Genomic DNA, 22084 nt, shown 5'->3' with positions numbered 1-22084 from the left:
TGAAATCATATGGTATTTGTTTTTCTCCAACTTTTTGGCTCAGCATAATATACTCTAGCTCCATCCACATCACTGCAAATAGAAATCTATGTATTTTTTAATATATAAATAAAAATACTATTATCACTTTAAATATCTCAACCATCAGCTTCTTTCACTGCCTCTGTTTTCCTCAGTTGGATTACTGAGTACTGAAAATCTAGGACCAGTCCTATCCAGTTCATAGGCCAATCTTTTTGTAAGCCAGCAAGTTTTTAGTCCATCTTAATTCCTGGCTAGCTCTCCAAACAGATGCTTCTTAGCACCACATTTTCTCCCTGTTAACCTAATCAGAAACATTTTCTGGCGGTGGACTGCTGAATGCTGATGTTGTCTACTGAGTGTTCACCAATGGAGATCCAAAGGTTCTGGGCTCCAAGGTCTGAGCTCTGCTCTCCCTCCACTGTAATGATGCTGTTCGAAAACATGGTTGCTCTTCTCCCTCCTTTCCCTGGTCCCTATTGTGTATAAGTGGATGTTCTACAGGAACAGGGTCTGCCCTGGTTCTGAGTGTTAATCTCACAATCTATAGACCATCCCATCTTGTCCCTGAACTGGAGCTGAATCCAGGCCAAACTCCAGCACCGTGGCTGAGACCGCAGAGGGTGTTCAGTGCTTGCCTGCCTAGACCTCCTGATACTGCCCCATTCCATCCACCCCTTCTGAATTCCCTGTCATACCTGCTCGTCTGCTGCAAAAGCTCACCTGTTCTTGGATGACCATGCTACCAGCAGTGACCACAGATACTGCCTCCTTTAATGAGGCTCCTCATCACAGTTCACAGAGCACAGATCCCTGGGTCAATTCTATTCCAGTCAGAGGTATCAGTACCGGACCTCGTCCTGTCTTCCAAATGCGTGATGACTAAATATCAATACTCTAACTTTTAGTTACATGATATAAAGAATTATGGGAATAAAACTTTTATTTTATTCTAATGTGAGCTACTTCTGAAAAATAATGCAAATATATTCCAATTTTTGTTCATTAACAGGGGTCCTCAAACATCATTGTACATTACAATCATTTGGGTTACTTTTCAAAAATACAGACTCTGGGATCTCAATAGTCGGTGATGAGGTCCTAGAATCAGCATCCACAGATCGCAGTATGGAAAACACAGTGATAGAGAAATAATCTTTCTGATCCACCCCCATGGCTACATACCTTAATGCCTGCAAAAAATTCTTGGCTTTCGATGGCTAAACTTTGTACATGTGGTTTCTCCAATAAAAAGACGGAGGCACTACAGAATATCTACAAATACAATTAACAAATAATCATTCAGCAATAAAATTATGGAGAAAATATGTGTAAACTATTATAATTAGTATTTGGGTAGATAGTGCAAACAAGATAATAAGAAATGAAATAATTTTAAAACTTGCTTGGAAACTTCAAAAATATTAGCTATTCAAAACCTCAACATAAAGTGTTGTAGACTTTGTGTTTTAAGATATATTTAAAAGTAATTGCACTACTGGGTATTTATCCCAAAGATACAGATGTAGTGAAAAGAAGGGCCATCTGTACCCCAATGTTTATAGCAGCAATGGCCACGGTCACCAAACTGGAAAGAACCAAGATGCCCCTCAACGGACGAATGGATAAGGAAGATGTGGTCCATATACAGTATGGAGTATTATGCCTCCATCAGAAAGGATGAATACCCAACTTTTGTAGCAACATGGACGGGACTGGAGGAGATTATGATGAGTGAAATAAGTCAAGCAGAGAGAGTCAATTATCATATGATTTCACTTCTTTGTGGAGCATAACAAATAGCATGGTGAACATGGGGAGTTAGGAGAAGTTGGGGGAAATTGGAAGGGGAGGTGAACCATGAGAGACTATGGACTCTGAAAAACAATCTGAGGGGTTTTAAGTGGTGGGAGGGTGGGAGGTTGGGGGAACCAGGTGGTGGATATTAGAGAGGGCACGGATTGCATGGAGCACTGGGTGTGGTGCAAAAACAATGAATACTGTTATGCTGAAAATAAATAAAAAATAAATTAAAAAAAAGATATATTTAAAAGTAGATAATAAGTGATATCATCATTAAAAAAATGAAAACATCTTTCTAGAATAAAAACTTATCATTTTAAAACCAGAATGAGACATGAAGTCATATGGGTTCCTTGATAATCCAGCCAACTGCAACAGCGGATCTTCACATGTAGTCACTAAAATTATTGACTCATCCAATTATCAGTGGAGTTGGCATGGTTACAAAGGAAAAAAAGAAAAAGAAAAACAATAGTACTTTATATTCTGAGGCCAAAAGTATGTTTAGGATATGTTATATTAAAAAGAATCCATTTTGAAAATTAACACATCATGAAAAGTAAAGAAAATCCAATTATTTGTGAACATACCCTATCTCCGAGCCTGAGATTTATGCCATCCAGTTCTAAAAGAGAGGATGCCTGAACTGTGGTCTCTTGCTTCAGCTCTTCTTTCACTTCTTGAGAAGAAAGCCTAGACCAAGTTATGAGAAATCCCACCGAGGTGTTTGTAGAGGAAACCTCAAAAGCACACCTACAGAAAAGCCTGGATCCAATCAGCTCCAACACAACTTTGGGCCTTTCTGGGGGTGGTGGTGGCAATGAGGCAGACAGCTGACCTGATGGGAGAAAATGCATCATCTGAAGTCAGGAATATTAAAGAACAGAGACTTGGTGATGGGGAAAACTCATGGAGACTAACTCAGGGATTTATATTAGGAAAAGGAAGATAGCACTTAGAGAAATAATTATTCTCTAGCAATCAGCAAAGTTGCATGTTCTTATTTTGATCCATAATCACAGAAATACTGACAGCAGAGAAATTATCAGCTCAAGTTTATATTAATGCGTGTTGGATGTGTCTACTCTTGAAGAGTCTAGCTCTTGGACATAAAAGTAATTTACCTCCTTTAAAGCAATTTCTGAAAGATTTCCTTTTCTAAGACAGAACAAACAATAAAATTAAGGTTTTTTACATTACAATTTCTCACTTAAAAACAGTCATTATAATGTAAATTTAAATGACTCACTGTTTTACTCTTATCATTTACTCTTACAACTCAACTCATCATTACTCTGGATTGAAAGAGCTACTCATCACAAGAGTGATTATACTGTTCAGTGAAATAAATCAAGTGTTAAAAAATAGTCTTTTCATTTTTTCTGATGTTAAAAATGTCTAAAGTTTTCTCTAGGAATTTAGGAAGACTTTGCAGTTTCTATCTCTGGTCATTTGCAAAATTAAATTTGGGGATCTAATGTGTTTTGATTTTAGGCACCTGGGTGGCTCAGTCAGTTAAGCGTCTGCCTTCGGTTCAGGTCATGATCCCAGGTCTCCCTCTACTCCTCACCCCTGCTCTGGTATGTGCTCTCTCTCTCTCACTAGCTCTCTCTCCCAGAGTATAATTAACATCTAAAGTAAGTTACAGAACATAAAAACCCACTGAAATTGTTAGTTTATAAATAATTATTAAAAAATAAAATATGGTACTTACGAACACAGAGACCTCCAATTTCAATTTCATCAGGATGACATGGGTATAATTCTGCATCAGAAATAGCTGAAAAAGGTTCAGATTTGTATCATTATTCAGTTGAGCATAAAGATATAAATACATAAATATCTGAAATGACAATTCTTTAGAGAAGTATGTTTTAATACAGATCTAGACTTAATAGTTCTCTTTTTTAATAATAATTTTTTCCCTTTTCAAGATGAAATTAAATGGAGATAATTTATAATCATATTTTAAAACAACCACAGCTTTCATATCTTGTTTTCTAAATTTTAGTCTACATTATTAAATAACAAAACTACAATTTCCATGAATTTATATGAGAGTTGGTTTGAACCGCTTCCAGGTAACTTGCCACCCCACTAACCATGTGCAGGATTACAGAAACAAGTCAGCAGCTATCATGGTAATAACTGTAACTATAACTATATAATAATTCTTAATGCCAAAATCAGTTAATTGGGATAAGGGTAACTGCCTGAACAAAGATAGTTTCATCATATTGCTTCTTGGGAAGATTTAGAAATTTAGAATTTGAGACAGGAGTTGAAAGCTGGGTCAAGTCAGTGATGAAGCTCTCCAGGAATGTCTACAGACTCTTATTGCCAACATCATGGGAGCTGCTCGATTGCCAGTACCTTCTGAGGACTTTTTTTTTTTAAGCTTTGATTTATTTATTTGACAGAGAGAGATCACAAGCAGGCAGAGAGGCAGGCAGAGAGAGAGGAGGAAGCAGGCTCCCTGCTGAGCAGAGAGCCCTGATGCGGGGCTTGATCCCAGGACCCTGAGATCATGACCTTAGCCAAAGGCACTGGCTTAACCCACTGAGCCATCCAGGCGCCCCTTCTGAGGCCTCGTTATTTAACTCTTTCTTGGATTCAATGACAGATCCTAAAATTGTTACAGTTCATCATTTTTAAACATTCTCTTTACTTATTTTGTTACTTGCAACTCAAACTAATATTCATTGTGAGTTATTTTTTATTTGCATTTTGATCATTTTATTTGTATATGGAAACCCAATTTGTTGAAATTTGTCCTTAAGAACTGACTGTGTTTCCATGTTGAAATCAGTTAACTATGGTGTTGATTTATTTCTAGACTCTATACTTTTCCACCCATCTATTTGTCTATCTTGATGCAAATACAATACTCTGTAGATTAGTGTAACTTTAGAATATGTCTAAAAGTTAGCATAAATTGTCCAATTCTTTTCCTTATCACTATAGTTGTGGATATTGATATCTTGTATTTCTTTAAAAATTTTAGGATTAATTTTTCAATGTCCACAAAAAAGCTTGCTGAGATATTGATCAGGATTGTTTTAGAGCTATAAATTATTCCAAGGAGAACTGATTTCTTTTTTTTTTTTAAGATTTTATTTATTTATTTGACAGAAATCACAAGTAGGCAGAGAGGCAGGCATAGAGAGAAGGGGAAGCAGGCTCCCTGCTGAGCAGAGAGCCCGACGCAGGGCTTGATCCTAGGATCCTGAGATCATGACCTGAGCCAAAGGCAGAGGCTTTAACCCACTGAGCCACCCAGGCACCCCGAGAACTGATTTCTTAACATTGAATCGTTGATCCATAAACATGGTTTATCTCTCCATTATTTTAAGTTTCCCAATTTCTCTTAGCAAAGTTTTACTGTTCTTATTTAATAGGTCTTATACATCTTTCTCCATATTTATTCCTAAGTATTCCATATACTTAGTACTATAATTGGTATTTTTAGATGAAATTTTTGCTGGTATATAAAGAATTACATATAACTTTTACATGTTGATCTTTTTACTCAATATCTCTGTTTGCTAGTTCTAGTAGTTTTTTGTAGATTCCACTGGATGTCTTCTAAATAGACGATATCATCTGTATTTATATTCACGAGTGATACTGTTTCATAGTTTTCTTGTCATGTGTGTCTGCTCTTCGTGTCAGAGTAATGTGGGCCCTAGAGAAGTCTCATAGTTCCTACTACTCATTTTTCTGGAAAAGTTGTGTAAAATTAGTATTATTTCCTCCTTTATTATTAGGAAGAATTCCCAAACCATCTGGGCCAGGGTTTTTCATTTGTTTGTTTTGTCTATGGGATAGATCTTAACTAGAAATATAATTTGTTTAATATAGGGCCATTGAAATTATCTTTGTTGAGTAAGCTCTAGTTATCTGTACATTTCAAGAAATTTGTCTACTTCATTTAAGTTGTCAAATGTACTGGGAATTATTTGTAATTGTTCTTTATTCTTTTAATATTCATAGAGTCTGTACTTGTATTATCTCTCTTATCCTGATATTGGAAATTTCTGTCTTATCGTTTTGTACTGATTGAGTTAGCTAGAGAATTATTAATTTTATTGAATTTCTCAAAGAACTACCTTTTGATTATCTTAAGTTTTTTGTTTTGTGTATTATTTCATTGATTTTCACTCTGGTCATTATTTCCTTCCTGCTTACTTTGGGTCTCATTTACACTGCTGCTTCTAATTTCTTAACTATGAACTAATGGTTGTCTGTGTGGCTCAGTTGTTAAGTATCTGCCTTTGGCTAAAGTCATGATCCCAGGGTCTTGGGATCAAGCCCCATATGGGGCTCCCCACTCTGCGGGAAACCCTCTCCCACTCCCCCAGCTTGTGTTCCCTCTCTCATTCTCTCTCCCTAAAATAAATAAATAATCTTAACTATAAGCTGAGGTTTTTATTATTTGTAAACTTTGTTTTCACTCTATATTTAGTGGGGTGTTGTCGGTTTTTTTTTTTTTTTACTAACATCAAACTTTTTCTAATATTCTAATTTCCTTACTTAGGGTCTAGAAAGTAATCTATCTTGATAATGCTTCCTGTGCACTTGTAAAGAATGTGGGCTACTCAATCATTTGTGGAATCTTCTCTAAATGTCATTTTGATGAAGTTGATTGATAAGAGTTTTCTAGTCTCCTCCATTTTTTTGCTTTTGTTTCTATGTGCTCAATTATCGACTGATGGCTGCTAATCTCCAACATGAACCATAGATTTGTCTATTTCTTGCTGAAGTTCTGTAAGTTTTGCTTCATGTAGTTTGAATTCCATTATTAGATACACCAATCTTTAGGATTCTTTTGTCTTGTTGTTCAATTGACTCTTTTATCTTTAGGAAATGACCCTTGTTTTTCTAGGTAATATCCTTTGCTCATTAATTTATTTTGTCTAATATGAATATTACTACTCTAGATTTCTTGTGATATGTGGTACTTAAGTATATCTTTTTCTATCTTTATATCTTCAACCTCATCTTTCTTTATATTTAAAATGGGTTCTTCTGGGGAACCTATAGTTGGTTGTTGCTTTTATTATCCAATCTGAAAATTTCTGACTTTCAGTTGGGGTGTTTAGACCTTACATATTTCTTTTTAATTTTATTTATTTATTTGTCAGAGAGAGAGAGAGCACAAGCAGGGTAGTGGCAGGCAGAGGGAGAAGCAGACTCCCTGCTGAGCAGGACCCTGCGATCATGATCGGAGCGAAAGGCAGATGCTTAACTGATTGAATCACCAAGGCATCCCCTAATGAATTCTTAATAATTATATATAAGTCTTTTTGTTTGAATGGTATTGATAAGTATAATCTTGAATTAACCTTTCTTATCTGGCTTCTAGAAAGTGCAGATAAACTGTGTGAAAATTATATACAAATTTTAAAAAACAAAACACAGTCATGAGAATATATTATTAAAGTAAAACATTTTTTTTTTAAGATTTTATTTGTTTATTTGACAGAGAGAAATCACAAGTACACTGAGAGGCAGGCAGAGAGAGAGAGAGAAGGAAGCAGGATCCCTGCTGAGCAGAGAGCCCGATGCGGGACTCGATCCCAGGACCCTGAGATCATGACCTGAGCCGAAGGCAGCGGCTTAACCCACTGAGCCACCCAGGCGCCCTAAAGTAAAACATTTTTAATTTTTGCTGTTTTCATGATTTTTTAAGCTAAATATGACTGACTGATTGTTGCCTATCCAACTGCCCATTTGCTGGGAGCAGAAGTTTGTCCAAGTAAAAAAGTACATTTTACAGACTGCCTCTTGAAAACAGAGTTAAGCCAAAGAATTCTTCTAAAGTAGCTATCATAAGACTTATTCCAAATCAACTCCTTAAAGGGAAGTATTTCTGTTAGCACATGCCCTCTTTGCACCCTTAGGGCTTCCCATTTCATCTTGTCTAAAATGCACATAAAGGGGGCGCCTGGGTGGCTCAGTGGGTTAAGCCGCTGCCTTCGGCTCGGGTCATGATCTCAGGGTCCTGGGATCGAGTCCCATGTCGGGCTCTCTGCTCAGCAGGGAGCCTGCTTCCCTCTCTCTCTCTGCCTGCCTCTCTACCTACTTGTGATCTCTCTCTGTCAAATAAATGAATAAAATCTTTAAATAATAATGTTTAAAATGCACATAAAGGGCTTAAACTGGACCTTCATCCCCTCACTGTGAAGGAAAAGCAAAAGCCTAGAGACTCACAGAGTCCTCAGCCTTTCACTGTAACATGGCCAAACCACCATCAACTGGGAACATCTGCTACAGATTCTTGGTAACCAAGAAAAAGAGACACAACGCAGATTAAGTGACTCATTTTTGTTTGCTATCCATGAAGTCTAATTCCAGTTAAAATAGTATTTTAAGGTAAGCTTTTTTTTAATTGGTACATCAGAGAGGGTAATTCATGTGTTTGCCTGATTAATATCTTACACACAAAGAGTAAAAAATAACAGTCTTCTCCCCCAAATTCTCCTTAATTAAAACCAGTAGCAGGACTTGAATATGGAGAATAAGAGAAGTAATTCTCGAATATTCAAGCTTGAGAAACTGAATGGGTGGAAATTTTTTTTTAAGTTTTTTTTTTAAGTTTTTTTTCCCCCCCACAGGAATTTTTTTTAAGTTTTAAGGGTATGTCATAAAAATGCAAATTTTATGTATTTTGTTTATAAATTCAATGTAAACAGTATTTCTGATGACTTGATTGTTTTTATTTTATGATATTCTCTGGTATGAAAGTTTTATTTTCATTTTTAACAGTAATCAATATTTCTTAAAATAATGTAGGCATATTATTGGGTTTTTTTCCATTGAAACACCTACACAATTTTCCACAAATACTTGGCAATATTATTTGAAATTTCATAAAAAATTAACTTTTTAATGACACGAAAATTGAAAAACACTTAAAAGACATTTTTCAAAATCTCTTAACTTGGCCGCTCAGTGAAACAGATGCATCTCTCTAGATTTTCTCCTTCCCAATGAGTAACACTAGCTCTATTAGCTGAGCAGATGCTGTCCTTCCTCAGTGAACGTACCGCTTTCCGCCAGGTTTAGCTGGCCAGCAGCTGTGTAAGAAACATGAATATTTACTGGCTCATGCTCTCAGGATAATTCTCCTAAGACCTCTCATAGCACAGAGAATAAAATTAAGAGCTCCCTAAGAATCAGGCATTGCTGCCTTCCCAAATCCATGTCTTGTTGGGCTCTCCCTCACTCTCTGTGATCCAACATCTCTGTACTGTTTCACTCATGAGAGCAACACCACACTCACTGCCTTAAGGCTGTTCACGTGCTGCCCTTGCTCTCTGAGAGGTTCTTCCCCACACTCTTTATCTGCCCCAGGACTGTCTACCTTCAAACCCTCAGTGTCAATGCCCTGCTCTCAGTAGAGGCTTTCTCAGCATCTCATAAATTTCACCCTCCCCCACCTCTGGTGTTCTTAGCTACAGCCAACTTTTAATCTTCTCATTCACATCATTCATTGCAATTTGTGGTTCCACATATATACTCTTTGCCATTGTTTTTGCCGGATCTGTTATTCGTTTTTGTTTGTTTATTTTTATTTTAATCTGGAGAGTCTAAGAACCTCAGGATGAAAATATTTGTAGGTGTTACTCATACAATTTTTATTTTTTGCTGAATCCAGTGTTTGCCTAGTTTAAGATGGCTGATCTACAACACTATCTCCCAGCATTTTCAATCGACTACATATGAAGGAGTCCAGATAACATAGGGGGAAGTTGGTTTCCTCCCATAGTCTGGTCACATATCAGTACACTCCCTCTACCCCAAGAATAAATCCCTCAATTATTGGTTCCATTCTTATCTACGCAGCCCAAGCCAAAAAAAGATCAGTATTATGTAGTTTCTTTCTATTTTGAGCTCCTCCTATCTGAGGAGTTGGGTCACTAGTTCTATAAACACTTCTAAGGACACGTGGGTGGCTCAGTTATTTGAGCATCTGCCTTCAGCTTGGGTCACAATCTCAGGGTCCTGGGATCGAGCCTTGAATGGAGCTTTCGGTTAAGCAGGGAGTCTGCTTCTCTTTCTCTCTCTGCTCCTCCTCACTGTTCATTCTCTCTCTCTCCCCATCTCTCTCAAATGAGTGGATGAAATCTTAAAAGAAAAAAAAAAACTTCTATTAAACATTCATTTGTTGAATCCTTACTTTGTTAAGGACACAAGGTTTTGAGACCCTGATGTAAAGGGTACGTGGTCTTCAAAATGTTCACAGTCATAATTGAGTACAGAGAGAATGAAACAAACAAACAAAAACTCAGTAAGTTCGATTATCTATTGTGAGCTCCATGATGGTGTATTATGAGAGCTACCCACAAGCGCTCCTATTCCCCAGTATCCTTAGTCAATACCGTATCAGCGGCAGGCTCATGAACCTGGTGTACATTTTATGTCTCTATATCTCATGTTCCCTCTTACAAAACAGGCCAAAGTACAACTTTCCATTTCTCTCCCAACTGATGTCTTACTTTCCCATTTCCATTGCTCAAGAAAATAACCTATGCTTTGTCCTTGGTTCCCTTCTGTCCATCTTCTCCCATACCCAGTGTATGAGTTCTGCTTCCAAGAGACATCTCAACTCAATAACCTCTTTCCTCTGTCACACAGTATAAACCATTTCCTTCCTGCCACCCCCTCCGGGCCGCAACCTTAGAGCCACCACCGTCTTTCCAAAGCTTCCTAAACGGAGTCTTACTGCAGGAATAGTGGCCCTTTAAATACAATCCTTAGACCATATCCGCCTATTTTAAATCCCATAAGGTTTTATACTGCAGTTATGACTAAATCTAAGTTCTTACCATGGTCTACAGACCCTACAGATTCCTACAGATTCTGTCCCCTTCCTACTTTTCTGACTTCATCTCTAAAGTCTCATCTACTCAGTCATCCTGCCACGTTGTTCCTCCTTCAGTTCCTTAAATGGCCATCTTCATGTCTATCCTAGGACACTGGCATTTGTTGTTTTTTCTACATGGAATGCTCTTTCCCCATATATTTCCATGGCTGACTTATTCCCCTCATTCAGAGCTCAGCTCAAGTTCATCATCTACTGAGAGAAACCTTCTTCAGGCATTCTTTGTAAGACAGCATCCCTGTGCCTGTCAATAGCTATTTTCTCTAATTTATACAGATACTGCTTTCAAAAATAATTTTATTTTTTGTTTTATTTTTGGGTTGTGATAAAACATTTTATTTAAAGTTAATTTTAGACTCACATAAAAATTATGAAAATAATATGGATCTTTACCTGTAATAATACCCCTTTCATTAACGTTCACATATTACAAAACCATGATCATTTATTAAAACTCAGAAACTAACCTTAGGAATCTATTCTTAAGTAAACTGAAAGCTCCATTTGGATTTTACTAGTTTTCCAGCAGCATTCTTTTCTGTTTTGGTATTAAATCCAGGCTATCATCATATTGCATTATTCTTCATGTTTCCTTAGTCCTTTCCAATCTGTGACAGTTTTTGCACTCTTTCAAGGCTTTTCATGATTTTGACACTTTGAAAAGTGTTGTTCAGGTATTTTGTAGAATGCTTCTGACTTTGGACTTACATGAATTTTCTCATGATTATACCAGGGTTATGGCTTTTAGGGAAGAACACCACAAAGGAGAAGAGCATCTTATTGCACATTATTAGTAGAAGCCCAATATCAACATACATTATCAATAGTGATATTAACTTTGGTCACTTGATTAATATAGTGTCTACTATATTTCTCCACTATGAAATCACTGTATTTTCCTTCCTATATACTATTATTTGGAAGCAAGTCACTAAGTACAGCCCACAACCAAAACAAAAGGAATTAGACTACACCTTATAGGTGGGATAGTAGCTATACATATTTGCATTTGTCCTTAAGAAAGCTTTATCTCCTTTCCTCCACCCATTTATTTCTCTAATCATGCCTTGATATAGTAGGGATTCATGGATATTTATTTTATTCTTTGGGTCATATTCAGTTCCTTTATGTATGTTGTCTGAGGCACTCCACTAGAATATGAGTTCCATGAGGTAAGATAACGCATTTGTCTTGCTCATTACCATAACCCGAGGTCATAAAAGAATTCCTGGCAAAGGATAAACATTCAATCCATATTAAAGAACGAAAGATGAAATAATATCAAACACATTTTCATGATCTCTTTTACTCACCATTCTTCATCTCTTAATTGAAAAGAGTGAAGGGGCATGAGGAAACCAATGAATTTTTAACACATTCAATCATCATGTTCAAAGGGAGGAAAGAATCCTAAATAGGTTTAGCTAATTTAAACCAGAAATTTAGCTTCACTCTACAAACAGTGGCAGACCAAGACTCTTCCTGAGATCTGTATTATTTCAACACAACCTATCCAAAGAATGGCCCCAAAACACCAACACAAACAGTTCTGTGATTAACAGCTCATGGATATCACTCATATTTTCTTACCTTGTGCACAATATCCCATACATCCCTGAGTGGGCTGTAGTAAGTACACAAAAAAGTTTCCACAGTTTCTTACAGACACTGGGATTTGAAAAACGCAGCAGTCTTTTGTAGCACTAAATGAAAACTGCCACGTGGCACAAGCCGTCAGTTGCTTGATCTCTCCAGGTGAAGGCAGTGTCTCTGAATCTCTCAGTGATAGCCAGATGGGGGCCTGTGTTCCACAGTGATTCACCTTTTGCAACAGAGAAAACAAAAGTTGAAAATCCAATTTATTTTCACACATAAGTCAACTTTGCATTTTCTTCTAAACAACCTTTAAAATAATAAACTCTTATTTAAAAACTCTAATAACTTGTACCTGTACTGTAACAAGAACTTTACATAGCTACTAAATTTAAAGAATACTAAATTTAAGGTTAATTGTTCATAACTAATACAATCTTATTCCATTTAAATTTATTCTATATTACCTTTGTAATGTAAATAAGACAAATTCAGTATCAGATAACTTACTACCATAGTGATACATTCTAAGATAACATAAGAGAATCTGAAGTCATCTTAATATAGAGCAAAAAGATAAACTCACCTTGGAAATTTCTTCTAAAATTACTGGATGTAGTATATGTAAGATTACTGGGGGGGAGGGAGTATGGGGTAATTGGGTAATGGGCAATAAGAAGGCCACTGAGAGTTATATGGAACTGATGAATCACTAAATTCTACACTTGAAACTAATAATACAGTATATGTTAACTAAATTGAACTTATATAAAGAATTTTTTAAAAAGAAGTTAATAGGGACTGCCTGGGTGGCTCAGGGGGTTAAGCCTCTGCCTTCGGCTCAGGTCATGATCTCAGGGTCCTGGGATTAAGCACCACCCCCCCAATCAAGCTCTCTGCTGAGAGGAGGGAGGGAGCCTCCTTTCCCCTCTTCCTCTCTGCCTGCCTCTCTGCCTACTTGTGATCTCTGTCTGTCAAATAAATAAGTAAAATCTTAAAAAAAAAAAAAAGTTAATGTATAGTTCATGAGGTATCAAAAATGAGGGGAAAAGGAAAGGACTGTTCAAATCCAGTGATGAAACAACTGGTTGGGAATTTGGAAAAGAAAAGTCTCCCTTAAAGCCAATTATCAAAATCATTTCCAGTTGGAAAATGAAAATAAATAGGAAACTAACCCAGGAAAAATAAACTACATATGATTTAGGAACGACCCACGCAGGTACTTGCTAAAAGCATGACCTCAGGCAAGACACTTAGCATCCTTCCTTTTTGTTCCAGGTGGATTGTAGTATGTGCTATGGTAAGGTATAAACATAATTATGTACACAACATAATTTCTACATAGCAATGACTCAGTTTTTTTTTCAGATTGTTATCCAAATTACAATACTCAATATTATGATTTCTATACTTAAAAACAATGGAAATCATAAAGGAAAAGATTGATAGTTATGTTTAAATAATAATTTTCAAAATATAAGACAAGTAAGAGTTAATAAGAATTGGGGGCCCCTGGGTGGCTCAGTGGGTTAAGCCTCTACCTTCGGCTCAGGTCATAATCTCAGGGTCCTGGTATTGAGCCCCACATCGGGCTTTCTGCTCAGCGAGGAGCCTGCTTCCCCTTCTCTCTCTCTGCCTGCCTCTGTCTCCTTGTGATCTGTCTGTCAAATAAATAAATAAAATCTTTTAAAAAAAAAAACAGAATTAAATAAGAACTATTTAATAACATTATATTTAGTATATTATTTATTGTCACATTATTTCTTATTTTATTTTAATTATATAATATTATCCACTTAAAAACTGTAAGATCATAGATGGGTAAAAGACACAAACACATAATTCACAAAAGAAATACAGATGTCTAATGAATACATGAAAGTATCCAGTATTTAAAAAGGTATTTTTACCTACCGCTCCTAAAATGAGAGATTAGCATTATTTTTTTTAAGATTATTTATTTATTTGACAGACAGAGATCACAAGTAGGCAGAGAGGCAGGCAGAGAGAAAGGAAGGGAAGCAGGCTCCCCACTGAGCCCAGAGTCTGACCAGGACCCTGGATTCATGACCTGAGCCCAAGGCAGAGGCTTTAACTCACTGAGCCACCCAGGTGCCCCGAGATTAGCATATTTTTAAAAAAACAATTATATGTATCAAAAACTTCAAAAAGATATTAACCTTTACTAATTTTAATTATAAAATAATCGCAATACACTAAAATATAAGCGATTTATATGCATGTTTACTAGTTGCAGAATTACTTATAGCAAGAGCCCAAAGGCTCACACATGGCAATGGTTTATATAAATACAGTATATGCATATGACAGAATATTATTTTCAAAATTAATATTAAAGAATTTTCAATAGCATAGGAAAATGCTAATGCTGTAACTACCTGAAAAAAGCATGTTATGCAATTGAACATGTAGCATGAACCTTACAGAACAATATAAAAAGAGGGAATGATAGCAAAATGTTTTTATGGTATTATGACTATGTGGGTATACGATGAATGAATGTTATTCTATTAATAGTCCTTCATTTTCTAAGTTTTCTATAATGTAAATGAATTACTTTAATCATCATAAATAAACATTTTTATTTACACAGACTTGCATTAACCTCTAGAGGTTAAAAAAAAGAAGAAGAAGAAAAAAGTTCTATGGATTCTTCAGGTGGCTCCTCTAAAGCTTTTAATCAAGTAGGGAATGAGAGAGTTGGGGCAGAGAATACTTCTCCCTGGGGCACAGACCCAGTGAAATCAGTTCACTTTTACATTTGTGTGAGGTTCTAGATTCTATTATAATTAGTTCAGCCAAAGAAAGAAAACACAAATATTTAAGGATGTAATGAATTTCCTCAAATTTTACTTCTAAATTCTGAAATTTTTTAGTTTATTACAAACAAAATGTCACAAAAGTGACAAGCAAATAAACAAAAAGGAAAGAATAAGATGACCACAGTGTCACAACTTAAATACTATTAAAATTTGGATATCTTCCCTGAGTATTTTTACCTTACGTTTGAAAGGGAAAATAATTCCTGCTTCTGCATAATCCACAAAATGTGGGTAACAATAAGGAGAATGAAGAGCCCTCATATAGAAGGAGCCTTCTATTTAAGACTGACAAGAACTTGAAGCACTTAGACAACACAGTATTTTACTGTTTGAAAGTTACTTAGAGGTAAGTACAGGAGCCCTGGAGACTGGTGGCCTGTGATCAAAACGTGGCTGTTTAACTAGGTAACCCTAGCAGGGGTGTTTTCGCTTAAGAAACTGTGTGTCCTGTGTTCTATGATGGAAATAAGGATAACAGACTTTATTCTAGGGTTGTAAAAACTACATAAGATAGTGTAGGTAAAAACCCTTGGTGGACTGCATGAGTATAACATTAGCTATTACTATTATTATTACAACAGGGAACATGGCACAATATTCCTTTGGATTAACTCAATCTTTACACAAAATTAAAATCATATTCCAGAGAGAGAAATAAAATTGGTTTTAACAAGATTCAATTCTCATATGAAAAAATACATAAGAAAACACACATGTAGTTCTTAGTGAGTTGAAATACCTCAACACATTTGGTTGGCATCTCAGCAGGTCTGTCAAAGATGAGAAACCGATACCATCCGGGAGAGAGAGAATGGTCACATATCAGGTCTTGAGAGGGAGAATGCTGGAGGTGCATTGAGTCAAAATGCACACTTCTGTAAGGACTCTGAAGAAACCGGTGTCCCCCAGGAGAGCACTCCTGAGCTAGGATGGAAAGACAGTGTCTTATGTATGTGTTTTCCTCATTAACACAGTTTATTCCTCAGATAAAACTGTTTCTCCTCCCAAATAAAGCAAAAACCTACAGCTGCACATCATGACCATATAAAATGTCAGGATCTCTTAGTAAGTCAAAGATGACTTGCATTTTCCATAAATGCAATAAACCAATCAATAAACTATAGAATGTATTTTTGAGGTACTTCAATTTGAAGAACTTTATTTTCATTTAATTTGGACAAGCAATACTGCTGCTCACTGTTGAGTTAGGATTTGTTTACTCTTATCATCTGAAGTCACAGACCCTGCAAAGATGCCTCTTGAGAGTAGCCCTCCAGATCTGAATGCCATTATTGACCCTTCATGACACACATCCCTCCCCAGTAGCCATATGCCCCCCACATCCCATCTCTGCCAAGTCCTGGAAGGCAACGAATTAAGCTTTTAAGGCCAAGCTAATTTTTGCAAAATGCCCTCCTACTGAAATTTCCTGCATTCTTGAGTACAGGAAAGAATTTAGTTTTCAGTTTTTTTCCTTTTTCTTTTTTGTAAGATAAAGTATCGAAGTCCCTTTTTATTACCAGGCACAAGAAAAGGAAAGGGGTGTAGGGGAACGGTTTTGAAGGAGAAACAAGAAAAAACCCTGGAGAAAGGGAGACTGTAGGTTTTTTTTTAGGGAAGACATTTTCTGAGCAGCACTTTACCTGGAGGAAACTTTTTCTGTCAAACCCACAGAGGCAGAACATAAAGCTCCTCTCCTAGCAAGAAGAGAGAAACAGCGGTAGTAATCCTAGAAATATAACTAGAATTATAACTCTTGTTTGAAGTTCCTGTACTCTCAAATGATAGGAAGCATAAAGAACTGTCCTTATTTGAATACTAGAGTTTCTTGTTGATACAGTAGGTATAAAATCTCCAAATATTAGCTATTATGTATGTTCAAGGAAACTACTATAATACTGATAATATCTATAAAATAGAAATGTGAAAGAAAAATTCAATCATTACGAAAGTACCTCACTGTGGGAAAAAATTATCTAACTGAACAAAATCTCTTAGAATTTATTACATAATTTTAAATTACAGAAGTGTTTTTAAATAAAAATCACTTAACTTAGTAAGAGTCCAATAAACTAGAGATATTACCTTATAAGTCAATCTCATAAATGTAGTTTATTAAAACTTATTATAATTTTTTTTTTGCTTTTTGTTGTTGGCAGAGATCGCAATTGAATTGTACAAAATGTATTGTTCTCCAAGACAAAAGATATTCCCAAAGAAATTTTCATAGTAAAAAAATTTAAGAATGAACACAAAAGGTTTCTCCTCCTTTTATCTCTTGCTCTACTGGTTTTCAACATCCCCAGAAAAGTATAATCCAAAAAATACTATTGACTTTGATGATCTCAAACTGTCAACGTTAGATAAATATTTCATAAAATGTATATGGCTAGAACTCAGGAGACACGCTTCATTTCGTTTAATTTTGAAATAACTCTAAGATCCTATCAGTACCACAACATTGTACCTGGTTAGAAACTAAGAAAATATATAAAAAGAGACTCCTAGTGAGGTTTGCATGAATTATTGAAACATTTTCACTGATCTCTTTCCTGCAAGAATTTTGTCTTGGGAAAAAAGTCACTAACTCTAACTTGATTCTGAAGGGTATTTTTCCTTCTTTAATGCTTCTATAGCGCTCACATTTCCTCTGACTTTGCACTTCGAATAATTGTTTTCGAAATCAAAGCTAAAGATGTAGTAAATGCACTGGCAATCAACAGTGTGCGGAAATGTTGGGGTTTAGAGCAAACATTCAAAAAAGAATTCTTGAGATGTCTTTGGTGCAAAAAGGTGGATTTATTAATGCATGGTGACAGGACCCATGCGCAGAAACAGCTGCACTGAGGTTGTGACCAGTTACATACTTTTAAGTTGGGAGGGGGTTAGGGATAGTGAAGGTCTATAACGAATTTTGGAGGCAAGGTTTCTAGGACCTTGAGGGGGATAGCTATCGTTAGGAAATGGTCATTTATTACTGTCTAGTAAAACCTTAAACCCCTAAAGTGTCTCATGTATATTGGTGGGCCATATGCTTAGGGGATAACTGCTAACATGTATCTTGGGGGGTAGAGACAAAGGAAATTTTCAAAGGAATTTTTTTATGTTAAAGGACCCTGGAGGTTGGGTTAATATTAATGTAAAATTGCCTTCTGTCCTTAGCAAAGTATTAACATTGAGACAGTTGAGTTCTTAGGGGAAATCACTCGACCTATCTTAAGGACTTGTCAGTGGGCTCTAAGCAATAAGGAAATTTAATTTTTTCCTTTGCCTTTGTTCCCCACATCAAATATTGTAATATTTAAAGGATTATGTAATATTTACAGAGAAAAATTTTAAAATTTATTTATTTTTATATAGTATTTATTTTAGAGGTGAATTCTTAACTCATATAATAGTAACCCATATTTTGTATTGTTCATTTCATATTTTTCCCAAAAAATCTACTTGTCTTTTAAAAATGTTAAAGGTCTCTGCAGAAAATTTTAAAATCTATTAGCAATAAACAAGCCACACTCTTAAAAACCTCATTATAACCTTAACTCTAGAATGCAACATACAGTTAACTAAGTGAGAATTATATCCTTATAATTCCCATCCTATCCCATCCTTGGTTTGGGCTCCCATTTGGAAATTTGGGACTTAGCTCCTCAAATACTAAAAGAAGAGCTCTACAATTAGAGCTCACTCATTAGTCAATTTTATGACATGGATGATGTGCTAAGCTTTCTAGCAAACTACCAGTATAACTTTTCCCTCATATCAAAAGTACATATAAAATATACATTAAAATTGACATTTCTATTTATTCTGTCTTTCCAAAGAGGATTCAAATAAGTTAGATAGTATATAATAGAATCTGTAATATCTGGATTTCAAATACTTTGGGAGAATTTGTCAAGTTATAAATAATAGATACATAATGATACAATATGGAAATGGTTTTCTACTTTTCTTTGTAGATATAAAATGATCTGTACTAGATTGTTTTCTAATTTTAACACAATGACCAAGATTCCTTAAGATTCATAACTGGTAGACAAACAAATATGTTAGGAAAGTAGATAAATCACTGTTTTGAATATGCTTAATGCCTGAACACAGCTACTTCATTATACTTGAGTTTATAATCATAAACCTTTGGTGTATTGCTCTATGGTAATTTTAAATATTTGTGATTTTTTTAAAATTTTAAGTATTTGTGATTTTTTTAAGGCTTCTGATATTCAAAATTAGACTATGAGTTCTGCAACAAGACAGAAGACTAAAAAGCAATGTCTGGTAGAGTGACTAGTTTGCTTTATCTCTTTACTTTGCCCTCCTTCATATAACAAGAGGCAAAACTGAATGCCTCTTGTGAAGAATACAAATAGACTGAAAGTGTAAGTATGGAAAAATAACATACAATCAGCACCCACAAGAAAACAGTATTGGCCATATTAATATCAGACCAAAAAAATCTTTAAAAATGTTTCTAGAGATAAGGACAGGCACTTTGTAATGATGATAGGTTCAGTCCATGAGGAAGATACTCAGTTATGAATACACACACACATTGAAGGAAAAAAATACCTACTTCAATGTAATAGTTGGGGACTTCAATACTCCACTTTTTTTTTTTTAAAGATTTTATTTATATATTTGAGAGAGAGTGAGTGGGGTTGGGAGGGAGAAGAGCAGAGGGAGAGGGACAAGCAGACTCCACACTGAGCATGGAGCCTCACACGGCTCCATCTCACAACCCTGGGATCATGACCTGAGCAGAAATCAAGAGCCAGATGCTTAAATGACTAAGCCACCCAGGCATTCCACAATACTCCACTTGCAATATGAATAGAAAAATGAGCAGAAGGTCAAGAAAGAAATAGAGCTAGAACAATACTATAAACCAACTTACCCTAACAGGCATCTACAGAACACACCTGCCAACAACAGCAAAGAGAAGTTCCTCTGAAGTATGCATGAAACATTCTTCAGGATAGACAGTAAACTAAACCACAACATAAACCTTAATCAATTTAAAGAAGATAGAAATCATGAAAAATGTGTTCTCTGACCACAATGGAATGAAATTACAAGTCAACAGCAGAAATAAATTTAAAGAGCTTACAAATATCTGGAAATTAAACAACCTAGATAATTGATGGGTCAAAAAAGAAATTAATAAGGAAATGAGAAAATATACTGAAAAGACTAAAACAAAGATACAGTATACCAAAATCTATGAGATGCTGCTAAATTAGCAGAAAACTTGTAGCTATATATGCCTACATTAGACAAGAGTAAGATCCCAATGTAATACAAGCTAAACTTGCACCTTAACAATGGAGAAAGAAAAGCAGACTGTATCTTAAGGAAGCAGAAGAAAAGAAATTTTAAAGATTAGAGAGTAAATTAATAAAATTGAGAACAGAAAAACAATGGAGAAAATCAATGAAACTAAAAGCTGGTTCTTTAAAAAAAATCAACAGAATTGGCAGATCGCTAAAGAGACTGGGAATAAAGAGAGAAGACTCAATTGCCAGAATCCGAAATGAAAAAGGAGACACCACTAAAGATTTTATTAAGAAATATTATTACAGGGACACCTGGGTGGCACAGCAGGTTAAGTTTTGGACTCTTGGTTTTGGCTCAGATCGTGATCTCAGGTTCATGAGTTTGAGCCCTGCATGGGGATTTGTGCTCACCATGGAATCTGCTTAAGACTCTCTCCCTTTCTCTCTCCCCTGCCCAACATCCTGTGCACTCGCTCTCTAGAATAAATAAATATTTTTTTAAAAGGAATATATTATAATAAATTAGATAAATTAAATAAGATTGACAAGTTCCTAAAAAGACATGACAAAACTGACTCAAGTAGAAATAAGCAATCCAAATAGATATGTCATGTAAAAATATTGAGTTAAAAAAAAATAACACACCCATAAAAAAAGGCCAGGCCAGATTCAGATGGCAACAATGCTATATTCTACCAAACACTTAAACAATAATACCAATTCTTCACAAGCACAAACAATATAAAAGGATGGAATATTTTCAGACTCATTCTATGAACCCAGTATTACTGATACAAAAACGAGAAAAAAAGATATCACAAGAAAAGAAGACTGCAGACCAATACATTTTTTTTTTAAGTTTCCATTTATTTATTCAACAGAAAGATCACAAGTAGACAGGCAGGCAGAAAGAGGGGAGGAAGCAGGCTCCCCGCTGAGCAGAGAGCCTGATGCAGAGCTCCATCCCAGGACCCTGGGATCATGACCCAAGCCGAAGGCAGAGGCTTTAACCCACTGAGCCACCCAGATGCCCCCAATACATCTTTTGAATATGGATGCAAACATCCTCAGCAAAATACTAGCAACATGAATCCAGAAATTAGGCAAAGAATTATAAACCATGACCAAGTGGGATTTAAACCAGGTATGTAAGATTGATTTAACTTCCAAAAATGAATTAACATAATACACTAATATTGATAGAATAAAAACATAAAAATTCTCAAGTACTTTCAAAAGACCCAGAAAAATAATTTGAAATATATCTAACCCCCCTTTTTGATATATATACTGAACAAACTAGCAATAGAATAGAACTTACTCAACCTGATAAAGAGAATCTACATACACACACACATACACACACACACCCAAACAGGAAAAAAACAAAAAACTAACATATAAAAAAATCCCCTCCAATTTACATCATACTTGATGAAGTAAGACTGGGTCCTTTCTCACAAGATTAGGAATGCCCACTCTCCCTAATTTTATTCCACATGGTACTTCAGGTTCTAACTAGGACAAATAGGCAAGATAAATAAATAAAAGGTATCCAGATTGGAAAAGAAGAAGTAAAACTATCTCTAGTCACAGATCGAGTTATAATTAACACATTTAACAAGGTTTTAGGATGCAAAATCAAGATACAAAACTTAATT

General features: G+C 35.6%; 1 protein-coding gene across 1 annotated transcript in view; it reads right to left on the bottom strand.

Moving 5' to 3' along the window:
- Nucleotides 1-22084, bottom strand: part of VWDE (von Willebrand factor D and EGF domains) — a 71192-nt gene that overhangs the window by 45206 nt on the left and 3902 nt on the right. The window contains exons 2-6 of the mRNA XM_059395722.1: nt 15887-16071; nt 12302-12533; nt 3539-3604; nt 2415-2662; nt 1207-1296 (exon numbers count right to left, since the gene is read on the bottom strand). Coding sequence (XP_059251705.1) covers nt 1207-1296; nt 2415-2662; nt 3539-3604; nt 12302-12533; nt 15887-16071 — 821 coding nt within the window. The remainder of the gene's footprint in view (nt 1-1206; nt 1297-2414; nt 2663-3538; nt 3605-12301; nt 12534-15886; nt 16072-22084) is intronic.

Source organism: Mustela nigripes, chromosome 4 (genome assembly GCF_022355385.1).
Source record: "Mustela nigripes isolate SB6536 chromosome 4, MUSNIG.SB6536, whole genome shotgun sequence".
NCBI lineage: Eukaryota > Metazoa > Chordata > Mammalia > Carnivora > Mustelidae > Mustela > Mustela nigripes.
Note: the sequence above shows the minus strand (reverse complement) of the source record. Positions and strands in the feature narration are given on the sequence as shown.